The sequence below is a fragment of the Pholis gunnellus genome (assembly GCF_910591455.1).
Source record: "Pholis gunnellus genome assembly, chromosome: 15".
In the NCBI taxonomy this organism is placed as follows: Eukaryota; Metazoa; Chordata; class Actinopteri; order Perciformes; family Pholidae; genus Pholis; species Pholis gunnellus.
In genome coordinates this window covers 4,884,755-4,904,905 of record NC_136542.1, presented here as the reverse complement: position 1 = coordinate 4,904,905, position 20,151 = coordinate 4,884,755, and the positions used below count along the sequence as shown (strand labels likewise).

General features: G+C 41.2%; 1 protein-coding gene across 7 annotated transcripts in view; it reads left to right on the top strand.

Moving 5' to 3' along the window:
• The window catches only part of trim9 (tripartite motif containing 9), a gene marked incomplete at both ends in the record, with an annotated part of 32,909 nt that extends 16,255 nt beyond the window's left edge, over nt 1–16,654 (top strand). For 2 of the 7 annotated variants that reach the window (XM_079175335.1, XM_079175333.1), the window contains 7 exons: nt 5,739–5,849; nt 6,939–7,092; nt 7,899–8,044; nt 10,369–10,507; nt 14,343–14,646; nt 15,668–15,830; nt 16,577–16,654. In XM_079175335.1, the coding sequence (XP_079031461.1) occupies nt 5,739–5,849; nt 6,939–7,092; nt 7,899–8,044; nt 10,369–10,507; nt 14,343–14,646; nt 15,668–15,830; nt 16,577–16,654 (1,095 nt within the window). Of the gene's footprint in view, nt 1–5,738; nt 5,850–6,938; nt 7,093–7,898; nt 8,045–10,368; nt 10,508–12,517; nt 12,557–14,342; nt 14,725–15,644; nt 15,831–16,576 lie in introns of all 7 variants that reach the window. The other 5 variants (XM_079175337.1, XM_079175336.1, XM_079175334.1 and 2 more) reach the window with 4 other exon arrangements.
• Between the last annotated feature and the right edge of the window lie 3,497 nt (nt 16,655–20,151).

Below are 20,151 nucleotides of genomic sequence, written 5' to 3'. Positions count from 1 at the left end.
AGCAATTTTCCAGGTTTTTAGACTGATGTTCTTCTTTTCAGGCAGCCATTTTTCTCACTTTGTCTCAGTGAGCTTGTTGAAAGGCGACACTCAGGAGCGCGTTGGAATCAGAAGTGCTTTGGAATCACAAACGGTCCCTTAAACCGAGCACATAATAATAACACGGAGGAAACATTTTGACATTTTAAAGTCATTCAGCAGCAGACGTCTCAGTTGTCTGAGCTTTCCACAAGCACGTTGAATGCACCAACATTAAGAGTCTTTAAAGTAAGATATAAGTAAATAGTTTGACGTTTCTACCGAGCATCAGTCAGCAGATGAGGAAACTTATAAGCATCAAGGCCGGGAGCAGAGGGAAACAAACAGCTGGCATCTAAGATTCATTCATTCTTGTTTTTTTTACACAAACACACATGTTAATTAGAGCTTCAGAGATATTAGGAGGAAGATTTTGCTGCCTTTGGACGGAGCCAGGATAGCTGTTTCCCCCTGTTTCCAGTCTTTATGCTAAGCTAACCACCAGTATAGTGTTTTATTGTGGAGAATATATTAAATATGAACCGAGCCTTTGCCGTCAGTCCCTTTCACTGTCTGTCATCTGGGAGTCAGCAGTGAACTGATGAGGAATTCTTCTGAGGGCTTATTAGAGAAACACAAAGTGAATCAGAAACTAAGCGTCTTCTGCGTTTGCCACCGGATGCTTCGTGCTCTGCACACGCGGGTCGTTTAATGAGTACAGCTGCATTGAGGCTATTTTTATTTCCACTGTAGTGATTTGCTGACCTCCCTGTTTCTCCAGGGGATCCCTGCTACCCGGATTCCTCCTCTTTCAAGCACTCAAACATGGGGAACGGTTTGGACTGCATCAACTCGGGAATTAATTCTCTCATGAACAACCGTTTTTATGGCTGCCGTGGGATCTTCAGCAGAGAGGATGAGCATGAAATATTAAGAATGCTGCTGTATTCAGTACGGGTATTATTCATCAGTATTTGTGCTTTCTATAAAGTACTTTTTGCTGATCCACAGAAAACTTTTTAAGGCTGCACCTACATCATTGATTAATAATTAATAATTTAGTCTTCATAATGATAAACAGTGTCCATCCCAGTTTTACTAGACTTCAACGTCTTCATCGTCTTCATCGTCTTCATCGTCGTATTTTTTGTCTCTACTATAACTATACAAAACAGATAAAAGCAGGAAATACTGGTGATTTCTGTGTAATTAAATAGTTGAATAGTTGCTGATTCTTTTGTCTATTGACATTGATTAATTGTTTCAGCTCTAATAATTTGTTATTGAGCTAAAAATGCAAAACGTTCTTTAGTTCAAGCTTCTACAATGTAAATGTGCTGCTTGTCTTCACTTTATATCATTGTAAATTGAATGTGTTTGGGTTTTGGAGTTTTGGTCAAACTATACAACCATTTTACGACATTTTATAGACGATACGATAAAACAACTAATTGAACCTATCATTGACGGTGATGAACCTGACACATCTGACATTTCCGAGGTGAAGCTCATCTTTCTGTTGCATTTTCTGTGCCTCCGTCTGAGTAAGAGACGCGTTAATGCCGAGCGGGAAGCGCCTCGATCCTCGCTGACAGCTGAGCGTTTGTGGAAGTGGCCCTTGTCACTTCCTCTGACCGTCACTGCGGCGTGTAACATACAGGAAGCAAAGCAGGAAGTGATCTTAATCCCTTTGCTCTTCTTCCTTTCATCTTGTAACAGTTTGATCTAATGTTTCCCATCACAATCCCTCTTGTCTCTCTTTTGGTCTTCCTCCTCTCCTCTCTTGCTGTTCCCTCTTTCCTCGACCTCCTTTCACCCTCTCCTCTTTTGCCCTCCATCCATTTCCCTTCTCATCTTTCTCTTCACTCTCCTCTCCTTCTGTCGCCACATGTCAGTTTCATTTCATCAAATGATCCTCATGCACACCATGTCAAAGTCTCATATATTTCATGTCAGGGTCCTGGCTGACTGTAAGCCAGCCTGTGCTGCTGCTGTAAAGGGACAGGTTAGGTGAGGTGACTGCAGCCTCAGTATCTTCTTACAAGGCCAAATGTGCCGCAGTGGCCTAATAATTGACACAGAAAAAGATAGGAGTTCATTTATTTCACAAAGAGGCAGCAGGGCCTGCTAACTCGCAGCACAATATGTGCCGCTGATTAGATACTGGATAATATTGGCCCCTTTTTGAAATATCCTGCCAGGTTTGGTTGTTGTCAGGGCCGGTGCACGAAGTTGATTACCTCTTTTTAGATTTTACGACCCACAACTTTACTGTTTTGGTTCAGTCTCCGTTGAGTTTTCGGCCCCAGCAGATAACCGTTTTTAGTGGAAAAAACTTTAAAAAAACCTCCGTACACTACCCGCTCAGCGTCAAGAGGTAAACAGACACAGTTAGAGACTAGCTGGTGAACATAGTGGAGCATTTAGCAGCTAAAGAGTCAGATATTTCCCTCTGGAGTTGGTGGAGACCAAAAACTGAGCTAAAAGGAGATTAAATATTGGATTTACATGCATCAGGTTGGCCAGAAACAAGACTCTAAATTAAAGATTATACTGCTCTGTTTCGCTAACAAGTTTGCCATATCAACTTAAATGTTGATAGTATGTCAATGTTGTGTCCACTGCCCCCAGGTGGCCCAAAAAATGTATGATTACGGTAGGTTTTAAATAGAAAAAGTACCATTCAAGAATCAATTGTCATGTTTTAGCAGCTCTGTTTATAACAAGAGTAGTAACATGCTTTAATGAGTAAGAACACACTCCTCACCTGAGTCCTTGGATAATGAATAATATCTGTAAAGTAAAGCATGTTTTCAGCACTATTTTGCCTTCTTGTTGTTTTGGGATCGTTCTGGCATCGCTACGGAGCTACTGTGATGACGTGTTTAATCACCTTACCATGACAGCCACATATGCCATCAGAGGACAGAGTTTGTTTCCGCTCGTTAGCTCCGTTCATCTCTGCTTCTGCAGAAGCTGTGGCCCACTTCCACTGTCCTGCACTCAACCCTCTCTCTCTCCCCCTTTTAATTCATTACTCCCACATCTTTTCTCTCTCTCCGGGTGCTTAGTTTCCTCCCACCTCATGCTGCTGCTGTCCCTTCTTTTTGTGTTTGATTCAGGTGTACGAATCTTCCTTACACTGATTATCCACCGATCAGCGTTGTTGCCGCTGGCAGCTTTTTTTTTATATATCTTATTCCAAAGCTGAATAACATTAGATTTCAGGAGAAGATGACTGGAACGCTGAGAGAAGCTGCTCAGTAGGCAGTGAGAGTCGAAAGGAAGCAGCGGGGAAAAGGACAAGATTTGATAAAAGTTGTCTGCAAAATCCCTCCACACGTATTGACCTCTATGAATTAAGAGATTGTGATTCCAGCTGCGTTTTGGAGGAGTGACAGAAAGTCTGATTGTTAAACAGGCAGCGAGAAACTCTTCCTGGATCCACGCCAGGCCACTGCAGGGGTGAGGATGTTCCAGGCTTGACACAGCAGCGAGGGTTTTGCCCCCAGCCAGAGAAATACAAACCGAATCATCAGAGACGGAATGAGATTTCCTCCCCTCACCGTATGGGAAGAGAGGTTGAACACGGTCCTCCTCTGATTGATTGCAGCACTAAAAGGGGGAGTAATTAGAAAATGATTAGTTGTGCTCTGTAAATATTAATTTACTTGAAAGTATTCTTTCTGCAGTTCATATTTAATCCTCTCAGAGTCCAATCAGACCTGCAATTTGTTTTATTTGGTCATGAGGAAACAGCCGATGAAGAGGAGATGAGAAGGTCTTTAGTGGTTCAGAAGTAAAATCTTTATTTTCAAGTGTCTCCGTTCAGTTTGTTCAGTTAAAATAGTTCTTTCGGCTGCTCAAACAAACCAAACTGGGAACAGAAGGTTTCAGTTCTCCGAGGTTTTAAACGAAGCACGTCAAACATGATGTGGTGCCCTCCACCATAAACTGAAAAAAACTAAGTGATTATCACACCTCATTACAAACTCATGCTGTGCAGCCAAACAAGGGCTTTTGAACTGAAAGTAAACTGAATGTTAAATGGTTATAAAACATGCATCACGCTGTGTTAGTGGCACTGGTGGCCTCAAGATGATTGCTGCCATTTTGGCCACAATCAATGTTATATTTGCAAATACAATACAGATTTGTCAAATGTTGCTGAATGTTGAGATAGATATGCTTTAATTTGTGGTTGATTCAGGACTGCTTCATAGATATATTAGGTTAAAGGGATTTTTGTGTCAAACGCAATTAAGTGCTTTGATTTGTCACGTTCTTATTTCAGTGAATCAGCCAAAAAACGGCATTCACATCGGTTTCCTGATTGACTTTACAGAAAAATGATAAATCATAATATATATATCGCTACTGTAATATAAGAAAGTATATACTGTGTTGTATCTACATTGCCCACCTATACTTCTCTTATGTCCTTATGTGTCTTACAAGATACTGAATAATCTATCACTGTATGAAAGTCTTTGCTATTTGTTGAATGTTCAGTGCTGCAATACTTGCATATTGATGCCGTGACTGCAGTCGTCAGTAAATCATCTTTATGTGCCGTCGGTCTGCAGAAAGGATTTTCCTCTCCGCTCAGCCCCTCAGATAGCAACAGTGAAGTTTCTGTTACCTAGCAACCCTTTGGTCCAGCACCGCCGTTTTATTTCCCACCGTTGCGAGGAGGCTCTGTGGACATCAGTAGTGTCAGCAGGGGAGAGGGAATCTCCCCGGTCTTATCAAATATCCCATCAAATCAATAGAATATCTTGGCGTGTGTGTGTGATAAAGAGTGTTTTTTTTCTCATTGATTTAAAACTGCTCCCTTTCATTCAGATCGTGTCGTAGGAAGATAAATCACGAATGTGGGGGAGGGCTGCAATAAAAAAAAACGATTAAAGGACGGATTTCTCTGCGTTTTCTGAGGCAGAGAAATCTACGACTGACAGCAGAGAATTCAAAAAACGTCGGCATGTTTTTAGCGTGTGGCTGCTCAGGCGGTCTCGTCTCGTCTCTGATGTGGCCGGTGATGTTCAAACGCGTGAAAACAAAATGTCACTTTCCTTCCGTTAACGTCAATAACAAGTCGCCGGTGTCCCGTCGGCCTCCTCTTCCTCCCTCAATCTGTGTGCGAGTCTCAAGAAGGAAAAATGACTCAATCAATCACTTTTGACAATCCTGCTGCTAATCTCATTATTGGTATTCCTGCTGCTTCTCTTCATCCGTTAACGGCCTCGTTTAATCTGTGTTCTCCAGCCTCCTCCTTCCATCCTCCCTCCTTTCTTTCTCTGTCCTTCTTCCCTCCATTGTCGTCATATTTGTTTTGCCTTAAGCTCTCTCTGTATCCATCTTTCTTCTCCTCTACTCTCTCTTCTTCCCTCATTTATCAACATTTCCGCCACCTTCTGCATATTTGCTCCCCTGTAATTTCTCTGCATCTCCAATCTTTCCTCTCTTTTTTTGCCCTATTTATACTCCACAGCACTCGCACAGTTTATTAAACCCTCTCTGTGCATGTTATTTATGTTCCACTCGAGAGTGATTACATGAAAAGGGTGATGATTAACATATGATTATCTTCCGTGTATGCTTGTTGTTGTTGTTGTTGTATTATACTTGCAAAACTTGATTTCCTCGTGGGTGTTTCTTCTTTTCTCCCTTATAATCCTCTCTTCTTCTTCTTTTTTTTCATCCTCTTTTTTTTTTCCCAGGTGGTTCGGGATCAGATCTCCCACTGTACGGTGAAGCTGCGTCAGACCACGGGGCTGATGGAGTACTGTCTGGAGGTCATCAAGGAGAATGACCCCAGTGGCTTCCTGCAGGTACGACGCACAACAAGTCTCTGATTCCGCTGGAAGCTACAGCTTAAGCTTTTTTTACGTCCTGTTTTTGGATGAAAGCCTGGCTTCTGAATTAACTTTGAAATGTTACTGTTTATTCTGTAAAGCACTGATTGGTTGAGGGTCTGATCTGCTGCTTCAATATGAACCATCCAGACCTCTCAGATGGTCCTCAAAACGAATCATGGGGAAGCAACATTCGGTTTTTATGCACCACATATCTGGAACAAACTCACAGAAAACTTGGTGTAAAGTGATCTAATTTGAATTTTGCGCTTTCGAATCGGCGTTTTCACCCATTTTGCCACTTGTAGTGGTGACATGTCTGGTGACATGTCTCTAAGGAAAACGTATGTTAAAAAAAGAGAAATTCCTCCTCAAAACTGGTAAATTGCTAGCTGTGAATTTGACTCAGACCCAATCCCTTTAGATAAAACTGACTTTACTTCAAAGTGAAAAATAAGTACAAACCAAATCTGAACCGATAGATGACGTTGAGTTACAGTTTGTTTGTTGACGGGAGACGTTTTCACTGCCTTTGCTGAGCAATTTCACCTCGTTAGGATCAAACTGACTTAACGTCTTTTTTTACAGTTTTATGGCTTCCATGTTTTGTTTTTGTGACTGAATCTGATGAGCAAACACAGAATCACAGTATATCAATGTATGTGCTTGGTGGTGGCGTGAGTGGAGAGACCTTTTCGGAGAAACATTTGACTTATTTACTTTGTCTTTTTAGAATGAGCCAAAAACATTTTACACCCATTATGGTAAAATATTTATAGTGGAAATACAAGTTTGGTGTTTATGTCAGAAAGGTTTATTTTAAACAAGGTATCCTAATAATTTCATGATCATGTCCTTGGAGGTTTCCTGGGAAATTCAAGAGAATGCACTTTCTTTGATTTCTTTACTTTCTTTGCTTGCTTGCAGACATCTTTATATCTTCTTTCACATCTCCAGCAGATCTGCTGTTAACGTTTTTTTTGGTGAAATCTGTAAGGGTTGTCTGGTTCCAGATACAGTTTTTGTTATTGATGAGTAACAGTTAGTTCATTTGTTTGTCCTCAGATCTCCGATGCTTTGATCCGGAGGGTCCACATGACAGAGGGCCAGTGGGGGAAGGGAACCCTCACCCCCAGGATGAACAGCGACTTTGACCTCACTCTGGACAGCGGACCCCTCCTGCAGACGATCCACCAGCTGGACTTTGTCCAGATGAAAGGTAAAAGAGAGGAGATAACGGCTACAGACACCTGAGGGATTTATACAAGAGTGGGCTGAAGGAGAGCCGGCACAGCTACGTCTTTTTTAAACTCAAAGAGGCAAGTTCACGCCCTCATGAGGGCTAATGTCTTCTCTACTGAAGACAGTAAACCCCTAGCACGCTGTGAAGGAGATTCTCTCTGGTCAGACTGATTCCTGTTGTGACAAATCACCATAATATACCGTCAGTGTTTGTAGTTCTGAACAGTTAGTTCATAGTAAAGGTTCTGTACTCATTTTACCAAGAGAATCGTTAAAGAATGAATGATAAAACCTTATTGTACCTATAATATGTTAGTATGCAGCAGCTTTCTAAAATGCATTTCTCTACACTAATAATTTGCATTAGCAATTTGAAGACCGCTTGTTTTGCGTTCGGCCTTTTTTATCTTTTAAAATCACTATTTTACGAGTAAACATGGAATATATTCAGAAGCAGTTTGAGTTGGGGAACCTGCTGGATGTGTGCTTTGACGTGTTTGTGTTTGTGTTTGGTACCTGATAAACTTTACCCAGCATGATATCTCTGACACCGCTAAAATATATTACTCAGAAAGTAGAAGACGTTTGGTGGGTTTATATTTATGATTCGGAAGCTTTTGATTCTGGATTTATATATTCATAATTCAATTTACAAATGATAAATATTGAACAGGTCTTCGTGCACAGCAGAGTCACATCACGCGTGTATGTTTTCGTGCATGAGCGGCTGTCCTTTCATATCTCGCTGGGCTGTAATTGTGTGTGTGTCTCTCCCCTCCTCAGTCCCAGCTGCTCCCATGCTCCAGCTGGAGGAATGCTGCACCCAGAACAACAGCGCCACGCTGTCATGGAAACAGCCACCGCTCTCCACCATCGTCGTGGACGGATACATCCTGGAGCTGGACGATGGAAACATGGGGCTTTTCAGGGTAGGTTCCCCTCTGCAGGTATTCTTTTGTCTCCGCCAGTTGGGATTTATCTCTCAACTTTATTCGGCGACAGACTTGTTACTTGTGAAAGCTCAACAAGGGAGGTCTTTGTTGGACTCACATTTAGATTACAAGACACAAAGTGAAAAACAGGACCGGTTAGAGTCATAATTCACCTTTACAGAGCACCGCCCGCCTCTTTCTCAACAAAGACGCCTTCATTTGGCGCCAGGGAGGACACCAGCCCAGCCAGGGGGAATGTGAAAGCAGCGCTTTGTCGCTGAAATCCCTCGATTGCTCTCTCGCACCGCACAGCTCGGAGTGGTATGAGAGCAGGTCATGTGACGCACTGTAGGGAGGCATTGAATGACACAACGCCAAGAGAAAGGATCCGTAATGCAGCTGCCAGCTGGGATGATCCCACAGGAAGTGTGATCTGGGATCAAAGCAGTATTTATACCCTCTCAGAGGTTCACCATGTAATCCATCCAGCTAAGACTCTCCCCAGTTCTCTATACATTGAGGCCGCCGCTTTGTTATCATGGCAACTTAAACCCCCTGAACAATACCGTCAGTACAATGGCAGAGGATATCTGTGTCCAACCTCTAAACCTGTTCCTACATACAGTACAGCAGGCCTGTTGCCTCTCATAACACTCAATATGGAAGATCGTTCCACTTTCTTAAAGTGGTGTTAAACTCCCTGCCAAGTAGTTTAGATAATCTCAGAATAACGGCTTGGGGTTTAAAGGGTTAATAGAGCCCTGAAACACACCGAAATCCTAATTGAGCCCCCGTGTTTCAACCTCAGCCTTCTCCCAAACTGTTGCCATCTTCTCAAAGCTCCTAAACACGTCCATCACATTCCTGTTAACAGCTGGTGGCAGATGATTAAAGTGGTTGATTTTATTTGAATGCTCAATGGGGACAAACACACACACACACACACACACACGCACACAAATCCAACAGTAGTAACCAGATGCTTTCACTTAAAGATGCCAAAACACAAGATAATAATTTAAATAATGGATTTTTTTGGTTCTTGGTGTACACAGTTCTGTTTGAATATCCGTCTTATTGACTTTTACACTTTATAGAACAGTAAATAAATGTCAACTTTAGTGCTTTGTGAGGAGCCTGAAATGGGACTACAGATGCTAGAACACTCCTCTAGACTCAGAGCATCCGTTAGATACTCTCCTGTTTAAAGCGAATGGTCCAGCAGCTGTTCGTAGAGGCATCCTGAGTTTTAATTTAGAAAAAAAGCAGCCATTGACCTTCAGTCTCTCATCTCTGAAGCCAGCTGTCTGTTTGTGGGAGCCTTCATCCCTCTGTCTCAATCACAACTGTTGCATTAGAGAGTGATCGTTTACATCCAATCTGCCTACGCATTCACCAGCTGCAGCCGCTGAATGCTGATTGTGCGCAATCGATACCAACATGTCTATCATGAGAAATGTACCAGGATGGCCGAGTGGTTAAGGCGTTGGTCTTAAGAACCAATGGACGTAGTCCTCGTGGGTTCAAACCCCACTCCTGGTAGAAAGTGGATCATTTAATTGAATTATGTGACTTGTACATACTACTCTTGACAGAAGTTTCTAGTGACTTGATGTGGTTGAGCAGTTGTCCACTAATTGGAAGATTGGAGGTCATGTCTGCATGTCTACGTAAAGATACTGAACCTGTAAATCAGTGTGAGAAAGAGCATTATATTTCCCTGATTGGCATTTTTAATGTTTGGGTGAATGTTGGCATGTAGTGTAAAGCTGTTTGGAAAACTAGAAAGGCGCAATATAAAGGCAGTTAAGTTCATTCTGGAGACATTTGACCGACATTTTAACTGCTAACCTGAGATTTACAGCAGAAATATACAAAGAGCATCTCTGAGCACATCTTGGAACTCAACATATGTTCTGTTGTGTTTTTCAGTCTTCCAGCCTGTGCATCTCTTTAACTTAAATCATTTCATACCTTTATCCGGAGCTACATTTTGCCAAACAACTATTTACCTTCCAAATGTCCGAGGGAAGTTTTCTATTTCTCCTCTGACTCATTGAGGCTTGCCAACGCAGCGCCACACTGAGCCTGGCGAGTTGTATGTCCCCGTGTCTATTTATACTCCGGTGTGGGCTGCCTCGCCCACGCACAGTTGTACAAACTCGTACTCTCGCTTATTTCACTCACCGCCACAGATCCAAACGGGACGCTCCATCAGAGGCAGAGCTGTGCGGGTTGAAAAAGAAGCAGGACCCTCTGTGTCATAGTTACGCACTTGATGTATCTGCCAGCTTAACAGGAAGCGCTGTGTGTCTTTACAGGAAGTGTACGTGGGGACGGAGACCATCTGCACAGTGGACGGGCTCCACTTCAACAGCACATACAAGTCCAGAGTGAAGGCCTTTAATGCCAGTGGATTGGGCCAGTACAGCAAGACACTGATCATGCAGACCTCTGAGAGTACGTGAAGCATCTTCTCCTCCTTTTGCTGCTAATGACCGTTTGTCTTTAAGGAAAATACACTCTCAAAACAGAATTCATTCATTTATTCATCTGATCTTGGATCATTCAGTCAGCATTGGGATTCAAATTGTCAGTTTCCACGAAGTTGGAATCCAGAAAGAGCGGAGACTCAAGTCTGTGTTGCTTATATAATAGATTTATTAGTGCTTCTTCACTGGCAGTATTATTAATAAAGCAAACTTTATAGGCCGTATTGAAGCAGCAGGACGGAAGTGGAGCTCGGCCGACATATCTGCCGATAAGATAGTTTGTCCTCCCGAGAGTGCTGACACGCTTATCTTTGCACTGTAAAAGATCACGCTTACTATTTATCTTAGTCACAATTCTTTGAAATGACAAATCTAAGGAATCTCTATCAAGATTAGTTGGCTTATATGTCATTATCTTTTTGTTTTAACTTGTAAATATCCAACCCTCTCACCTATGAAATCACATTCCTGTACAAATAAAGTTACTCTGAGTTACGTTTCGTGGGAAGCATATTTTCTCCCGGATTAAAGCAGCATGTGATTAACATCGTAAATTGAAAAAAAACAAAAGTTATTGATGTAAATTAAAGTAATCTGTGACAACTCTTTGTGTCACACAGGACATGAACACTGGTCTCCTGGGTGAGAGTCTTGTGTTTGTTTAACCCCAGTCCTTAATCTTGTTCTTGTTCATAAGAGACGAACGTGACTCTACATCTCTGCTGCCGACTCTAAAATGAGTTTGTCACAAGTTATCAATGATTGTTTCTTATTTTCCAGCACTTTTGCTTCTCCAAATGCCTGCCACATGTTTGCTACTGTATCCATGTGTTTCCCAGGTAGTTTCAACTCTTTTGTTTTGCTTTTGCATGATCAGATCCTCAAAAGGTTTCTTGGTTATATTTCTATCATGATGAATCCAATCTGATTTGCCATGATGTTGTGTTCTAGCAAACAGCTGGCAGGTATGTTATCAGGAGGGCTAATAACGGTTAATAATATAGCTTATTGTCACTTCATGAGATCACAGACTTGAGAAAAAGTTCAGTTGCCTTCTTCTTTTGGGAGTGAAGCGCTCATCCACAGCAATACATCTTGACTGAGCTCATAAAGATCTTAAGAATAATAAATAGTTGCTGCCAGAACAAAACCTTGCATCTTCAGAAAGACAACTTTTTTAAAAATGTAAAGGAACGGAGACCTTACTTGCTCCCTTCTTCTGCAATTTCTTACTTCAGATTTAAAACTAGATGCAGTTTGACTTTTTAACATCAAACTTCCTCCTCCTCTTTTATCTCTCATGTAACACAAAAATAATAACAGCAAAAGCCTCAAAAAATGTCAACGCAAGGTTTTAACCCAAAAGCAGCAGCAGGAAGTGAATTCTGTTTGAGGGTGTGTTCGAGCTTGTAAACCAGGTGCATCCCGTAGCAGCTGCTTTGTGTATAATCCACTCATGCGCTCGCTTTCCCATTAGTTAAATGCTGCTCTGCACACAGGGACGCTTGTCATCCATAAGTGGACCCGAAAGGCCCAGACAGCCTCCCTACCTGCAGGACACAGCACTCAGCAGCTGTTGGGGGTTCTGCACAAAGAGATCTAACCGCTCCGTGTTTTTGCAGAGATCTGACGTCCTTCACCCGGACCGGACTGTGCTGTGCTTTTGATTTTCCTGTTTTATTTCCTGCATGGAGCGAAGGAAGTTCCTCCATCATCTTTGTCACCACGCTTGTTATTTTCTACCCTGATCTGTTTCTAGGAACTTCTGTTTTGAGGATCTCTTCTGTGGCGTTATGGCCGCTGAGTTGAACCAGCTTCCCTAAACAAACCTGCTTTTTACCCTCTCCTCCATCCCTCCCCGACCCGCTCTACACTGTCTGCTTCGCTGCTTCGCTACCCTCTCCTCCTCCCCTCTCCTCCTCCCCTCTTTTCTTTCTCCCCTCTTCCTCTTCCTCCTCCCCTTCATTTCACATTTCAGCTGGACTCCCTCCATGTGATATTCAGTCTATAGGCACAGGTATGGGCGACTGTTTCCACTCTAATCCCCCTCGTTGCCATTGCCTGTGTCATCAGTTCAGTGCTTCACTCTCAAACCAGCAGGTGGGCAGTTTGCTGCTCTGTGGGCTGCACTTATTAAACGTTCAATACAGGCTTCTAATAAATGTCTTTGTTTTATTTCCTTTGGGAAATAAAGCTGTGTAATGAAACTTTACTGCACATAGTGAAACCAGTGAACGGTGGTGGACAAGCAAGTCCTGTGGAGCCCATATATATAGAGCACAAACATCTCATCTGTTAGACTCATATTTCTCTGTGTAGAGTATAGAGCTTTTAAAAAACCCTCAGTCAAACAGTTTGCAACGTTATTCGACTTTGATTTCGCCGGCTGGCAGTGTGATGTGTTGCAAGAGCTCACAGGAAGTTTTAGGGTTAGCTCACCCAAATTACAAAACGTATAATGAACATCAAGTGAATTTTGTTTGTGGTGCATAAATTAAAGCGGTATTAAATGTTTTTTTGGGGGGGTTATTTGCCACTTGGGGGCAGCGCAACACATTATATTTCATTATTATATCATCATCCTATAAAGGTTATGTGGTGAACAATCAGCACTCTCAGTAGACATAGAACAGTATTATCATTCAAGTCAAGTCAGTTTCATTGAGCTATAAATCATAACAGACGTTATCTCATGATACTTTTCATCTAAAGCAGGTTCAGACCGTACTCTTTAATTTACAGAGACCCAACATTCCCTCATGAGCAAGCACAACGGAAAAACTCTCCTTTAATTGTAAGAAACCTTGAGCAGAACCAAGCTGAGTTATTTGAGTTGAGTTTCCAGGTTTTTATTTTTTATTGTTTCAATTTAACCTTCATTTATTGATGATTGAGTTTTAAATTCTATTTTCAAAAGGAGTCCCGGCCAAGACGGCAGCATAAAAGTTTATCATAAAATCACAAATAACAGAAAAAACAACAGCAAAAAAAGTAAAAAACAACATAATAATTTCACATAAGAGAGACAAGTAACAGACTTAAAACAAAATAGCAAATTGCATCAACCAATAACTTAGTATTAGGTGTTCAGTAACAGGACATGTATGTTCAGTTAGACCTTAATCCTGTTTTGAAAAAAGTGCATGTTTATAAAATAATCTAGATTAAATTGACTCTGTAGCTGGTGAATGCAGATCCATTATAACCGACCACTGCACTCATAAAGACTTTAGGAGTAAGAGTTAAGATTTCTTATTTTATCTCAAACATCTACCTCCAAGGAGTATTTTACAATGTTTCTTTTGTATTTTGGGTGAACTGATCCTTTATGATAAGAGCGAAACCAAGGAATTATTAACAGAGGTATTTCAAAGTCAATTCTTTAACGATTGACTTATTACCTAGATGTCATAAACCTCACCCGTGTGGTGTTCCAAGCCGGTTGAAAACAAATGCCAATTATCATTTGCAGACTGTCTGACACAGGTTTGATTTTATAATAAATAGTATTAAGATTGTAGGACTAAGTTATAAGTTAAGTTATAGAGTATGATGCTAAGAATTATTAATCATAATAGTGATAGTGAATCTTCTTCTCCTTCTTTCTTCTTTCATCTAGTTATTACTCCTTTCATGACCCTTTTACAGAGTAACCTCACCTCATCTAACCCCCAGCCTCTAGATTCATGTCACCTTTGTGAAGTCATGATCATCAGGTGTTGCAGTTAGTGACGTCACTGATGCTAAACAACAATGTGTGTAACTCTTCCCATGTGTGTGTGTGTGTGTTTGTGTGTGAACAGTCGCTTGGTTCACCTTTGACCCGGTCTCCGCTCACCAGGACATCGTCCTCTCCAACGACAACCTGACGGTGTCCTGCAACAGCTACGACGACAGGGTGGTCATGGGTAACTCTGCGTTCTCCCGCGGTGTTCATTACTGGGAAATGACCGTCGATCGCTACGATAACCACCCGGACCCGGCCTTCGGGGTCGCTCGGGCCGACGTGCTGAAGGACGTGATGCTGGGGAAGGACGACAAGGCCTGGGCCATGTACGTGGACAACAACCGCTCCTGGTTCATGCACAACAACTCACACACCAACAGGTACAGAGTGTGTCCATGTTCACCGCTAACGCAGAGTTTAGAGGCGTCTTTTGAGAGGCATACAAAACTTCACAGTGATGAAATAAGTATTCAGATCCTTTATGAAACTTAAAAGTACCAATGCAACAATTTAAGAATGCTCCATCGCAAATATAAGTCCTGCATTCAACTGAATACATACATGAATGTCAATTGATTTGTGTTTGTTATCCACTAATAAAGACCATTAGATGCAGCTGAAAGCTCCAGAAACAGCTAGAGAGCTTAAGATTTTGATTATTTCAATTGTCAAGAATAAACTCGACGATGTTTCTCTTTTTGTATTTTGGGTGAACTGACTCAAACTAAGAATGTATTCAAAAAGTATCAATAAAAACACAAACAGTAAAAGAACCAATAGGCTACAACAATTCAATTAGCATTTTAGCTATTTGATATATATATATATATAACATAGGGGTCGGGCCCCCTCCAAAGGATCACTTGATACATCTGAGGAATCGTAACAGGATTAATAGGGTAGAAGAAAAAAGAAGAAAAGTTCTGCTCCCAAAATTTGACTTTTCTCTAACCTTTGCTTTTAAGTGAAACATGGACAGTTTTACACTCCAACACAGATATTTAAATTAAATCATCTGAGAAGTTTGGAGGGTAAATGTCTCTTTGCTTAACAACTCATACATCTGACACATGACACGGCTTCTTTGTAACGGGTCACGACCCAAAAAGATTGTGAATCATTGGTTTAATCTTTAACAATGTTTTAGTATTTCAGACATTTTTATATATATTTTTAAGTCTTAATCTGAAAAGTAGTTGAATGAAGAGGAATAAAAAGAAAAAATGTCGTTTCTGAAATGCCAAGAATTACAAGCACCGTATTTGAGTGAATGTATTTTCCAGCACTGCTAACACATTACAGTTACAGGACGGGAGGACAAATATTGAGCAGGATGTGACTTTAGAAACACTAGATTATCCGTCATATCTCCAGTTAGTTTCTCTCTGTGTGGTCGTGCAGGACGGACGGCGGCATCGGCAAAGGAGCAACAATAGGGATTCTACTCGACTTCACACGCGGGATCCTCATCTTCCTCATTAATGATGAGCAGCAGGGTCCGGTGGCTTTTGAAGCCTTGGAGGGCGTCTATTACCCCGCTATCAGCCTCAACCGAAATGTCCAGGTACAGAATGATATTGTATATGAACTGCGGCTTCACCTTTAATTTCAACTACGTCCATTTCTGAATTGGAAGATTGAGAAATTAATTCCATAACACACCGATTTCTGCTTTTGTTTTCCCTCAAATAGCTTTAAAGGAATAGTTTCCTTATAAAGATTGATACCACTCTCATGTCTGTGTTAGTTAGCTTAGCTTAGCATTAAGACTCTGTCCAAAGAGACAAACTGGAGTGAAAAAAACAGCCACCTATCTCTTGGCCAGGACCAGTTAGCAGGCAACCAGCGGAGACTGCAGGAAGTTACTGGTCGCAGCCAAGAGAGAGTCCTGCACAACACAGCAAATTGTCTTTTTTACTCTTTGGTTTTCGTAGGAATGAAACACATCTGTCTTCGCTCCAAGGTTTTTACTTGTAGATCAACAAAATACCAAATGAGTACAGCTATTATTCATGAAAACTTCTTCTCCGAGCTATACAAATATGGGCTCGGAAGATTAAACCTTGAAAGAGGAAGCTTCAAAGATTTAATAACAGTTAGTAGCTTTGAATTTCTCATTGCTCTCAGCTAGTTTTCTAATTGTTAATGCTGTCTCTGGGCGTACAGAGCAGAGTGCCTCCCAGGCAAAAACATTTAACTCACTGAGGAAATAGTTCAACAGCTCCACCTGTGGGCAGAAAAATAAATCAAACCTCTTTAACCCATATTCATTAACCCATTATGTGTGTACGTCATTGTGATTTTCTGCAGATCACGCTGCACACTGGTCTACCCATCCCTGATTTCTACACCACCGGGGAGGCAGATCCCACTGACTCTGTGTGCTAAAGACTCACACACCGGCTGGGGGAAACCTCTCCAGCATTTCCCAGGGTTCATCCTGCACAGTCAATAACTATGATCCAACCTTCACCTCCTCTCCCCACCTCCTCTTGTCCCCCTGACCGACTGACCCCATGACTCTCTGTAAGAGGCCCCATCCAGTGCTGAGCCATGCCTTTATCATGCCGAAACCTTGGACACTTGGACCATCTGCAGGACAAAAATGGGTCCCTGCTTTGCGATCTGTACCTTGTATTTTTGACCTGTTACGGATAATTGGAGGAGGGAAAATCCTGTTGAAAAATAATCTCACACTCATAGACCTGGAATTATGTGCAGTGATAATATCTGCTTAAAGCTACAGTTTGACTTTTCGGAAATTACAGTAATTTGCTTTCTAGCCCAGAGTTAGATGAGAAGATTGACACCCACACACTCTGGTGTTTGTAAGCTAAATGTGAAGCAACCGTTAGTCAGCTAGCTGAGCATAAAGACTGGAAACAGGGGGAAACAGTTAGCCTGGCTTTATCAAAAGTTCAAAAACATGTCAACCAACACTTCTCTGAAACCATTATATCTCTTTGTTTCATTTGTACAAAAACAGAAGTGTAAAAACGACATGTTGTGGTTTTGAGGGCACAAACAATAGTCACATAATAGCCCATAAAACCACAACGTCTTGTTTTTACATTTAGATTTCAAACAAACGAGATGTAATGTGTTAATTTGTGAACATAGAGATGCTGGTAGATGGATTGTATTAGCTTTGGAGAGAGCCAGGCTAGCTGTTTCAGTCTGTTTCCAGTCATTTAGCTAAGCTAAGCTAACTGTAGCTTCATATTTAGCATACAGCCGTAACTCTCAGCAAGAAAGAAAATAAGCATATTTCCAAAACTATTTAACTATTCCTTTAAAGAAAGGAGTTTGTTTTGTCAATGAGTTGAGTTAGAGAAAGATTTCCCCATCCGACCATCGACATACAGCTCAACACATCTTATTCTTCATTCTTTTTCTACACAATATCCTGTTTGTTGCAGCCATAAACCGTGAACATTCTCACACATTTAAAGCACCAGAGGGATCACGAGAGGTCGTCTCCTGCGTGTTTGTGTGAATGTGTGTGAGGTGGAGGTAGATGGGTCTGCACTGGTCAGCAGCTGCAATGGTCCCTGGACGAGAGCAATAGTCCGACTCTCAGCCGCGTCACCGTCGTATCCTCATCCGTGTACATGAGACGCTTTTCTTAGTGGCTTAGCTCGTGTGATCCTTCTGTATCGTCTGTAAAAAAAAAAAAAGAAACATGCAGCCTTTCTCTGCGGTGCAGCTCTAAAGACAGGAGGGATGGATTTCGGTGTAATGTATCATAAAAATGGGCGATTCTGTGCGTTGAAGTGTGTTGTAAATGGTTTAAAGATGATGACTGTGAAGCTCTTTGAATAAGGTGCTCAAGCAGCTTCGCTTCATTCTGGCTTTTTTACTGTAGGTAACTAAATCCTGGTAGTTTTGTAATATTGTTATTGAAATTATCTATTGCAAAGAGGTGTATAGCTAAATAAGTTATTGATGTTCAGAGTTTTTTCAAAGAGAATTCATTATTGTTCCTTTACTTGATGTATAGTTATTACAGAAGGAAAGAAATCTTTTTTTGTCGCTTTAAAAATGTAGTTTGGAGTTTGTTCTCAGACCAGTTTGTGTCCCACTAAAGCAACAGGAAAGGTGATGATGTACTGGGTTGTTGTGGCGTCACATTTGGGCAACAGCCTCCTCAACTGACAACAATTTCGCCATGCAAGCAGCTCTGTGATGCTGTAATTTGGCACAGCAGTGCTTTGACCGAAACGCTTACTTGATGACTTTTTGCAAGTATAATGTTTACTATGTTCATCATTTTAGTTTAGCATGTTAGTGTGCTAATATTTGCCAATTTGCGTTGCACACAAAGTACAACTAAGGTGCTTAGTGTCTTTAGGTTTGAAAGGTATTTCATCATGAATCAAAGTATTGAAAGTAAATTAAAATGATCCCAAACGTTATTACAATGCAACCTGCGGGGGACATGAATGTATGTATGAAATGTCATGGCAATCCAACCAACAGTTGTTGAGACATTTCACTCAAAACTGCAAATGTGACCGTCATGGTGGCGCTAGAGGAAAAGTCAGGGGATCACCAAAGTCATTAGGATTCGTCCTCTGTGGACCATGAATGTCGGTAGAACATTTTTAGCTGATCAAACAAGTAGTTGTTGAGATATTTCTCAGGATAAGTGAGAACTTTGACCTGCTGGTGGCACCAGAAGAGAAGTCAGGGGATTAAGAAAAGTCGATAAGATTCATCCTCTGGGAACCATGATTGTCATTACAAAACATCAGGTCAGTTTGAGGGAACTGTTGCCCTTCAAGTTGCCCAGAAACATTTCCCAGTGCATCGTCTCCCTGGGAAGTACTGTACATGTCTAGCGAACACATAAGGTGCTATCCTGTGTTTGAGCTTCATGGGTGTGCCTTTTCCCCTCTTCAGTACCAACAAGAGTTATAAAAACTTTGCTACAAACTAGATTCATTGCTTCAGCAGAGTCAACTGTAACATCTGTGATGCCTGACTTCACCTGCTGCTACGTATTTTTTCTAACGGCAAAAGGGCAAACTCAACAATAACCATGTTTGTTATGAATATAATAACCACAGTGTCGAAGGGGAGATTACAGTCAGGTGTCTTTCTTAACTTTCTAAATCCTCTGTGATTTTATTTCCCCTGGATTAATATTGATTGTAAATAATCTAATAGTGAGGTATGGCTGCTAAAATGGCTGCACACAGTGAACTATATAATTTTCAGTATGATATGTGCATGTGTTCTGACAGTGATAAACCAAACTACTTCAGCGTTCAGCAAGTTGCACGGCCTTTGCTGCAAGGCTGGATTCAAGCTTTGATTTATGCAACATTTAATTAGTGGTTATTTCAAGTTGAGCCTTTTGTCCGGCCGTAATTATAATAATAAAACTATAAAAGCAGCCCACTCAGCAGAAGGTCACTAGACTTTGATTCATTCAGAGACAAGTGCAGCCATTATCAGAGCATTACACAACCTCAGATTCCAGGACAAATAAACAAAATGGCAAAACAGTTCATCAAAGGGATTCTCCACATGACACACACGTCTGTTACTTTTCAACACAAATTATCTTCTCATTGAACATTTTCTTTGTTAAATAAGTGGTCATATCTTTTGACAAATAACATAAATGTGTGTTTCTGTACTGGAAATATGAGGGGGATGATTTTAAAAAGTGTGCGATTGTAACATTTATTATTTCTGAACCAGCCAAATCCACTTTATAGATATTAAACTTCGTCATGGGGATAATTTAAAGTCCATCATACAGCCTCGGCAAACTTTTATGAATTAATTACAAATTACACACAGTCGCTGGGCGACACTGGGTGTTATATATCCAAATGTACATACATAAATGGGTGTGTGTGAGTGTGTGTGTGTGT